The sequence below is a fragment of the Silurus aristotelis genome (assembly GCF_946808225.1).
Source record: "Silurus aristotelis genome assembly, chromosome: 2".
NCBI lineage: Eukaryota > Metazoa > Chordata > Actinopteri > Siluriformes > Siluridae > Silurus > Silurus aristotelis.
Window position 1 is genome coordinate 34,128,477 of NC_139575.1, and position 10,320 is coordinate 34,138,796.

Below are 10,320 nucleotides of genomic sequence, written 5' to 3' on the forward strand. Positions count from 1 at the left end.
ACAAAAATAAAGTGAGTAAAGAGCAGCTTATTTCGCTGCATGCATTTAAGGAGAATGTTTCAAACACATAATTAGCACTCATGCAGGTTGAGATGCTCAAACTACTGCCTTAATATATATTTGGAATGTGATGAGGAAGTTGAGAGAAGATTAGAGAATATTAAGTGAATTTTAGCTTTATTGGAAAACTATAATATATAGGAGCAGCTTCATGTCACTTATTAGAGGTCACTAATATTACAAGCATATGGCTGTAAATCCTGAACTGAAAATCCTGAACATTAAACAGTAAACTCTGTTTTGCTATAAATAGTATTGTTTCAATATATATTGTAAAATGTATATTTTATATTAGTACTATTAAAGTTTCAGTGAACTACAAAACTTTGAAAAGTAAACAATTTACAGCATCATGTTTTCTATTTATTCTTTTTAAAATATTATAAAATCATAAATGAGAAAAACAATGGCAACTTTTATTTTAATATAATTGGTATAATGGTATAATGTCCCTCAATAAAGTTTGATCTTGGCTTAAATAATGGCTTGTCAGTATCTCAGACTGCATACAAGTCATAAGTTTGGTTTATACAGTGTTTGTAAAGGAAAATTGCACATTATTAAAAAAAAAAAACGAAATCATTACATATGCAAAGGACATTGACAAAAAACAGAAAGCTTGAATTGGGTTGGTCACTGCAGTACACTCACTTCAATGTGGTATCTTCTGGTTTCTGGCACTGTACTATATACTTTTTGTATAATTTAATCTCCTCTAGCGAGTTATTTATTTCAATATGCCTGTGGTGTTAATCTAAACACTTTCACTAGATAAGTCTCTTATTTTAAAATGAAACTAATGTAACGAATTGTACGCTAGATGCCAGACGAATACTTCTGTGTAAGCACATGCTACTTAAGTGCGATGCAGGTTATACTTGTTGCAGGTTTACCTCTCATTGTCTAATCTGTACTCATGGGCTGGCTGAACCGCATTCCAGGATTCGACTTTGAGTCAATTTCTATGGAGTTCACATGCAGGAAAGGAGAAACAATGAAAAGGTGTACAGAAAAGGAATCACAGAAAGATAAAAACCTGTGATTTAACATTAGGTAGAAACACAAAGCAACTCATTAAGTAACTAGTTGTAAAAATACTGCATACTTTCCAGCTATGAATGTTTGTCTGTATGCAATTTAGGACATTTCTAGTATCTAGGTAGAAGTTACAGTGGACACATGACCCTCACTTCCCTCACATGTTTCTTCCGCCAAGATACTGTCCAAAAGTTGTAAGCCCACGTTTATACAGGATGTTTTTTTATGCTGTCAAATTACAATTCCCTGTCATTGAAACCGAAAGTCTGAAATCATGACCGAGCAATGGCAGTAAAGACGTAGCTTGGAAAGTTTGATGTGGAAAAACTTGTATGACGAGAGCCCTGACCTAAAAAACACCTTTTGGTATGAATTGGAACGTGACTATGTGCCAGTATCAGTGCACCACCTTATCGATGCTTTTTTGGGTGAAGGAGCACAAATCCCCACAGCCATGTTTAAAAATCTAGAAGAGAGCGTTCCCAATGAAGTCGAGTCTGATCTCACAGCAAATGGGGGTCCAACTCTGTGTTAATGGGTGTAATTATCAGGTGTGTCAAAATATTTTCAGAAATAACGAGTTTAAACATTTATAAAAACATTTTATTTAAAAATAGATACAAACTTTTCATAAAGGCACTTCAATGCAGCAAATAAATAATATCCACTAACTGTTCATTTAAATTGACTAGGGTTTCTTTCACACGTTTCATTTGGTTTTCCTATACAAGTAGGCAAATAAATAAAAAAATACATTAGCCAAGCCATAGCATATGACAACTTACGCAACTACAACTATCGCTGTATGTTTTTTCATATCAAATACCTGGAATCTCATAAAATCTCTAAATTTTCAACGCAAATGTAAGTCAATCTTTGAATCACCTTTCCTTCATTCTTGCTTTTAAATAGGCAGGCAAAGTATCAATCAGACTCTCTTCTATGATGATCCCAGTCAATTTCAGTAGGTTGCAGTCACCTATTTCGGCAGGCAAAGACTCCAGCCTGTTACCCTTTAGTTCCAGACACACCAAGTGAGCCAAATTCCCAACCCTTGGCGATAAATAGACAATTCTGTTATTCCCCAGCTCAAGAGTCCTCAGCCTTTTACATGAGAACAACTCCTCTGGGAGCACTTCCAGTGAGTTGTAAGCTACAGAAAGGTGCCAGAGACTCTGCAGGATACCAATCTCTGAGGGCAGCGAGGTTAGTTGATTGTGCGAGAGATCCAGGTGCCGAAGCTTGGTGCAGTAGCACAGGTGCAATGACAGACTTTGAATCTTGTTCCAGCTCAAGTCGAGTGTCTCGAGCGAGCGCAGTTTGTTGATGTGCTCAGGGATGAAGCGGATGGAGTTGTGCCATAGTCTGAGTGTGCTCAGTCGGCGACAGTGCTGCAGGCTAAGGATTTCCTCCACGGTGATAAGCCTGTTCTCTTTCAGATCCAGCTGTTGCAGGCTGGTGAGGCTGAAAATAGCATTGGGAAGGCGCTCCAGTTCGCAGCCAATCAGCTCTAGTGTTGCCAATTTTGCCAGCTTCTTCAGACTGCTGAAGGCGTGCAGCCTTCTGCCCTCATTGTGCACGCATAACCTAAGCAGCTGGCCACCTACATCTGTAACACTGGAAGGGATCTTGGCGAGTTTCCCACGTAAGGTCAGTACACGTAGATTCTTGAGCTCCCTCAAGGTGTCTAAAGTGGCTCCACGATGGAGCTCATTTGTAAGGGGCCCATTCAGATGGAGCTCTTCCAGATTTGTTAAAGTGTACATCCACAAAGGGACTTGCTCTAGGTTGCTAAAAGTAAGGCGGAGGATTTTCAGGTTCTCCCGTAGGTACGTGAGGGCTTCTAGCTGAACTCTGGCAGTACAGTGAATAAGGGAGATTTCTTGTAAAGCAGCAAGCTGGTTCACTGTGCCAGGAATAGTTACGTTATTGATCTGTTCCAGCTTTAGAGATTCCAATTCTGGCACATCAAACACAGTGCTGGGTAAACCTGGCAACATGAACAAGTGCAGTTCTAAGTGGTCGCTAGCGTTCCTTGAGAGACGTGTGCAAAGTTTCTTGATGGGCCAATCGTGATTGAGGGTCACCTGACTCAACCTGCTCGCACTTACCTCGGAGAGAAATACAGCAAAGCGCTTCGAGTAAAGAGGGTCGTACTGGTCGCTGAGGTGCAAAAGGAACGCAAAGTCGTTTTTAACATCAGGGATGTCGTTAATCCCTGTCTCCAGGCGCACATTCTCAAAGGAGTATGATTTGAGTGGTCGATGGAAGAGCCAGTAAAGAGAATAGATGCATAGCAGTCCATACACGCCGACAAATCCAATGTAACAGTAGGCTAGTTTTGAGAAGAGGTGCGCTTTGTTGTTATTACAGCAGAACAAACCAAATCCAGTCAGATCAGGCGGGACTCTACAAGTGACCACAATCTCAATATTTGGTACAAGGAAAACACTATAAACAATGATGATGGCAAATTTGATTACTTTGAGCGAAGTCTGGAAAACATACATGAGGTAAAGAAGGTCAGCTTCTTCTACATGAGTCTGAAATTTTCTCACTTTCTCAAACAGAGCCTTGGCCTGCTCAGCTTCCTTTTTGTCCAGCACAGATGTTGCAGGCTCAGACTCTAGCACATTCTTTTCCCGGTCTGACACAACAGACGTAGAACGCATAAAAGCAGTAGTTTTGTCCTCCACATCAGGGTTTTTTACTGCTGATACGTTCACAGTGTTTTTCTTCCATGCGATCATGTCTTCTCTCTCTTCCGACACCTCACTAATTGCGCGGGTGGTCCAAGGGGAGTCGAAACACTTCCCCAGGATCGACACAAACAGCTCGATCTTGGATGAGGTCCCAGGAAATTTGAACCAGAAACTGCTTGCTACCATAAAGATCATGGTGTGGATGACCACCAGGTACGGAAAGTACTTGCCATACCAGTGCACTGCCCTTTCGTAGCAGTAACTGTTTACAAAGATGTACTGGTGAATGTCCAGGTCGTTCTTTCGGCCGAACACCTCTACAATGTTCGGGGCAATATTTTTGGTGATGGCATGCTCCCATAGGCTATTGTTCTCTCTGGGTTTTAAAAGGTAACTGCAGTCCATGTCCTCATCTTGTTTTTCAGTGATTCGATCAGGAAGACAGGAGATCTTTTCTTGTGTTAGCTAACAAAAGAAAAAATTCAGAGTCAGAGCCCAGATACCTCAAACAAGTCATATTCATAATGTGATTCACACTATTTAATATACCATTCAATTATACCACAGCCTTAATGAAATCTCCAATTGCAAATGTGTCTGATGATTGAAACAGTAGTTGTGTCTGAAATGTAAAGATATTTTACTAAGGAAAACATATTGTGTTTATAATTTCATTAATATAATGAAGTATTGTTTACCAGTATGAACAGATTCTCCTGTGTCATTTTTCCACCATCAGAGAGTCTTTAGTACCAATTTCTCTTTAATGTGACAAACACTGTATTTTTGACATATTAACTTTAAAGATGGTGAGGAAACAGCTTTTTCTATAGTAAAGTGTAGGAAAATGTCACCAAGTGTCGTGTTGTTCGTTAATATATTATTACAATTCCAAATTAATTAAAATGGCCTAATTGCTGTATAAGAGGAATAGAACACTTTATGACTGTTGCTATAGATCAGGGGTCCCCAAACTTTTTTCAGTGAGTGAATTCCAGTGAATTTCTCCTTTCTGTAATGGAGGACAGTGTCGGTCTGTAACATCAAATTCCATGGGCCGGAGTGTCTACCAGTATTATTGTGAAGATTTTATTATGATTTTAAATGTATTATTTTGTAATGCGCCTTACAGACAAATTATCTATTCTTTTCAATAGATATATAGCCTATTAAAAGAGCATTATTACTATCAAAACGACATTTTTTATATTCATTGCTACTGTAATAAAAAATATTTGTTTACGCTATCTTGAATGTACCATTCGGTTGGTGGGTGGGTCTAACAATTAAAAGGGTAAACGAAGAGTAATTTTTCCTAGAAAGCCAACCTTCACTATCAAATATAAATATGATATTAGTAAAACATATTTAAAATAAAAATGTCAAAATATGTCTCTGGCATTGTTCAGAGGCACAGAGTTTGGGGATCCCTGCTACTGTAAAGACAGAAAGTTGTTTTTAATATCTTATATACACTGGTGATTAAATGTTTAAACCAATCTTTATGCAATCAGTGCATAAAAAAAGGGCCACAAACTCTTAGTTTTCATAGGCTTTCTAAACTATAAAATGCTGCATTGCTACATATAATGATAATCATAATGATAAACAAACTTCCTGTGAGAACATATAAAGTATGGTAAGCTGATTTTTTTTCTCCTATCTAAAATCTATGTCTGCACACAGAAATAATAAGAAATAAAATAATCTGTCTTACTCAATCATTTCATTGTAGGTCTAGATGGGGACATGGATCAGGCATATAATTGCTAATATAAGATCTTATAAATGAAATATTAAGCTCTAGAGAGCATCTAATCCCATTCTATTTGGATCTAGGTCAGAACAGTGCAAAAACTGGCAAACCTGTTATGTCTTACATGCATTAGAAGGCAAATCTCACTGATAAGAACCTGTTTTAAATACTGGGACTAGAAGTGAGCTCTAGATATTCCCACACATTAAAACATATATAACATTTTGGTCTATAATTAAACCTTGTGATGTGGTATATAGTTTTTATTTTACTCATATGTTCCTTTATCCCACTCGCTCTCTTTCATTTGGCTTTCATCACTTTATTTTCATTTGTCTCTTGCCAGGCCACCTCTGTTAATAATTAGTTTAGAAGTGGTTAACCTGGTTACATCATTAAAAAAGTACTCCCACATAAATAAAATAGCTCATCCATTCGAAAAGCAGCAAAACAGTCAAAGTGACGCAATACAAGTACATGGGAATGCATTGAATGTGCTATTATATGTGTAATATAAACCACAGATCCCACTGTTTTTTTTTTTAAGAAATCAGAACATACATACGTAACAGGTCTTAACTCACTGAGGGTCATTGTAGAATGACTCACATCTGCCAACATGCTCAACCTTAAAGTCAACAGTACAACCCTTAAAGGTGCCTTTCTGATTGATTGGCACGTGACCACACAAACCTTTGCATTGAAATATCAAAAGTCAAGTAATCACTTACTGTTAAAGAGATTAAAGGCTGGATAATTTTGTGTTCAAATTAGCTTCAACCATTCATTTCCCTTACATTCTTTGAACCAAAGTATTGGGACAACTGAATTCTCCTCCTATATGTGGGCCAAAATTGTTACCACAAAGTTGGTATCACAATTGTATAGAATGTCTTTGGATATAGTAGCATTACATCTCCCTTCACTTGAACCAGGGGCCCAAACCATGAAGTAAGCTCCATGAAGATATTGGTTGGAGTGGAAGATCTTTAGTGGCCTGCTATAGAGCTCTGACCTCAAGACTATTGAACACTTTTGGGATGAATTTTAGTGCACCACAGGCCTCTTCACCTCACCTACATCAGTGCCTGACTTTACTAAAGCCCTATAACTGAAAGAAAACAAATCACCACAAGTATTTAAAAAAAATCATTCTTCCCTAAAGAATGGAGGTTATTATAACAGCGAATTGGGGATATCAACATCAATCTTATAATTAGGTGTCCACTAATTCAGAATTTTGAATTCTAAGAACGCAATATACAAGCAATTTGATGACTAATCAATCTAAGGGAAGTGGTAGCTTAGTGGTTAAAGCTCTGGCTTACTGATTGGAAGGTCAGGGTTCAAGCCCTTTATTGCCAAGCTGCTACTCTTGGGCCATTGAGCAAGGCCTTTAACCCTCTGTGCTCCCTTGATGCTGTATTATGTCTGACCCCAGCTTTCCTAACATTGCTGGAATATTAGAAGAAAGAATTTCACTGTGCTGTAAGGTACATGTGACAAGTAAACAGTACCTTTACTAAACAAACTTAAAATTTTTCATAACGGCTTCTTGTCTAGGTCAAAATTGGTGTTCTTTTGGTAAAACTAAGGCTAAAAGAATATAAAGTAGACAGACTGTCTCTGCTGGGAACCAGAATATAGATCAAAATTTTCAGTGTTTTAACTAACCATTCTCATAGGAAGAGGATATGTTCACTACAATATGCAATCTATAATTGCAGTACTCTTAAAGACCAACTGTACGCTTTTCCACAATTTCACTAATATTGGTATAACTTATACCAAAAATGTCTTAACACCTAAAAAAAAAACCTTCTAGTTTTGTTAGACCAGCTAATGAATCATTGAAGGCAAATGAATAAGTTGTTCAAGCGAAACTAAACCAACTTATGAATTTGCAAAGCCATTTTATAGCTGGTTAATAACAAATCTAAAATGACTTTCATGCCACCTCATCTCATCTCAGACCTCTCTCACCTCATCTCATCTCAGACCTCTCTCACCTCATCTCATCTCAGACCTCTCTCACCTCATCTCATCTCAGACACTGCATGTGCATTTTGATAACAGAGTGAGTTAAGTGGTGTTTTGTTTACGCATTTCCTTACCTAGTGTGCTTTTACAGTAATGTTCCTGTGTGGTTATCAGCTTGATCAATGCTGATAACCACACAGGAACATTACCATGAAAGCACACTGGGAAAAAAAGTAATCTATGTATACCTTTTTGAATGAATAAACAAAACACCAGCCACTTGACTTGCTCTGCTAACAAAATGCACATGCAGTGTGAACGAACTTAAGTAAATGTGATAGGCGAAGGTTTTGTACCTGCATGGTGCACCCAAAGACGCCGATCATTAACATGGTTATGCACAGGTACTCAGAGAAGACGTCCCACCATGGCTTTAAAACCCGGAAACGGGGATTTTGTTCCGAGGTAGCATTTCGGAGCTCATTAACCGGAATCATTTTGGAATCTGCCTGTCAGATGAATGAAGAAAAATAATAAAAATGTATTAATTCAAATGAGCTGATTATGTCAATATGAGATGTCAGAGGTATATATCTGTAAAATCATAGTTTTTTTTGAATATGGCATTATAATGACTTCAGTGACTAATAACTTATTTTCAGAACTCAGAGCATTTTGGGTGGTAAAAAGGCTTGCGAAAGCTAATTAATAATTAAGCCAATTAGCTAATAAAATAATAATATTTGATAATCTATCAAATACAAAAAAAAATGGGTGTTTGAATGACTGGTTTTTAGAGAATGAAATTTAGAGAATCAATGTGACCTTCTATACCAGTAACCTCTGGTTTTAGTCATGAGTCTCATGAGAAACATTGGGGATTGAGGTGGGAATATACCCTGAATTTAAAAGTCCAGCTCAGGACAACATGCACACACACTCACACTTAGGGGTAATTTAAATGAGCCAATCCACATATGCAGGTTTTTGAGAGGTCCGTGGAAACCAGAGAACCCTGAATGAAACCCACACGTTTACAATGAGAACAGCAGAAACATCAAGAAAATATGTACAACAATTGAAACTCAGCACATACTGTAACACTAGATCATGATTGGTTCTGCCTCCATGGGGCCTTTTAAATATTGGGTATTCCTTTGAAGAGTATATAAAATATGATGTGTTTATATTTTCTGCCGAATCACATCATACTCTAAAATTCTCTAATGAACAATGAATGTTATTGTTCTCTTGAATTTACAACACTGGTTCTGTTAAATACCTTAAATAAGGCATTATATGTAACGTATAATATTGGGGTGCAATCAGTCAAACATCGCAACCTCTGGATCGAAAGTCTCTTAAGGATACCTTCTTTCATTTACACATGGTATTATAGTTTTTTTTTAAAATAAATTCATATTTATCTTGTACAGGTTTTTCTTTTACTGCCTTTAACCAGAAACACCATAGTTTGCAGAATTGTTTGAGATCATTAGAAAGTTACATACCACCGCTTTAAGCAAATTATACCCAAAATGTTCAAGATTCCTCTACAGAATAAAGATATCTTATTCCTAAATAATTCAATGTAGACAACTAGAACAAGTTGAGTGACAAAAGAACTCGTGTAACCACATTAAGGAGCAACAAAAAAAAGTATTGTTAAAGTGTATATATGTTACTTTCGAAGACACAAATATATAATATGATAATATATGGAAAACGTAGGACTCCTTTGAATTATTCATAGTATAAACATAACAGTCCTTAATGAGTAACATACCTGCTTTTTCTCACGTGTTCACCATTCCTCCCAAGTCTGTGTACCTTCATCTAATGAGTGCTGCTCCATTTCTGTTCTCTCACTGAGTCTTGGGGACCGCCGCCGGCGCTATTATAATTGGGGTTGCCAGATTGGTTTCGATTGGTTTCTAACCCAGTCTCACCTTACACACCCTACCATCTCTGTTACACTTATATACCAATGTATGGATCTACAAAGATATAAGGTATAAATGTTTTTGTTGCAGTCAATTATTAATGATAATTTTAATATAATTATTGAAAAAACAAAGCCGATCTGGCAACACTAGTGGTAATGCACTAGGGCTAGGTGTACACAATCTCATTCTAGCTGTTTATCTAAAGTAAAAGGTCGTTAAATCATTCTTATATGAAGTGTATTCTCAGTAAAAACACTCTAGACATGGTAATTGTAAGCCTAACTTTAATTTAAGTCCTATTGTGCATCAAAGAAAAAACAAATGATGACTTCTTGATCCGGCTATTCCTCTCTCATCATCACTGCTTATTCTGTCGTTCCACTGCGAAATTCAGTAACACTGTGTGAATAACAGGCTGATGATAACAATTAGTCACACACCCAATAATAATATATTTTTTATGTCATAATTCTGGCCACAAAAAATCCCTCGAAACACTTGTTGACTGTCCTTATTGTACTAATTGAGTGAGCGTGTGGCGCCATCATGTGGTGAAATAACCCCTGTGTTTCATTGCCGCAGACTACTTAGACTAGTTTTTCAGGCAACATCGAAAACATTATTTCATCTGAAGCCTTCATGAAACAGTTTCATTTAACAGTTTATTCTTGAAAAAACAACAACCCCACATGATCCACCAACATTATTTTCAATGCCCGGCTATTTGCATAAGCAACATGATTGGCTCGTGTTTTATGACGTTACACTTTATGCACTGCTTGAATTTAGTCTTATAGGGGGTCCCCAGTTGTTGTGTAAGTCATATAATTGTTGCTAA

General features: G+C 37.2%; 2 protein-coding genes across 5 annotated transcripts in view; one reads left to right on the top strand and one right to left on the bottom strand.

Moving 5' to 3' along the window:
- ap1m2 (adaptor related protein complex 1 subunit mu 2) overlaps positions 1 to 10,320 on the top strand; it is a 223,707-nt gene that overhangs the window by 14,134 nt on the left and 199,253 nt on the right. The window lies entirely within an intron of this gene.
- Positions 1,680 to 9,406, bottom strand: LOC310722724 (volume-regulated anion channel subunit LRRC8E). 4 transcript variants are annotated; one of them, XM_083535394.1, is made up of 3 exons: positions 9,323 to 9,406; positions 7,893 to 8,045; positions 1,680 to 4,265 (listed from the first exon to the last, which is right to left on the bottom strand). In XM_083535394.1, exons 2-3 carry the CDS (start codon positions 8,031 to 8,033, stop codon positions 1,980 to 1,982), a joined length of 2,427 nt encoding a protein of 808 aa, XP_083391520.1. In that variant the 5' UTR covers positions 8,034 to 8,045; positions 9,323 to 9,406; the 3' UTR covers positions 1,680 to 1,979. The 4 variants fall into 4 exon arrangements, with proteins under 4 accessions (XP_083391520.1, XP_083391521.1, XP_083391523.1 ...); XM_083535395.1 differs by having other exon boundaries at positions 7,893 to 8,041; positions 9,323 to 9,388; XM_083535397.1 differs by lacking the exon at positions 7,893 to 8,045 and having other exon boundaries at positions 9,323 to 9,396.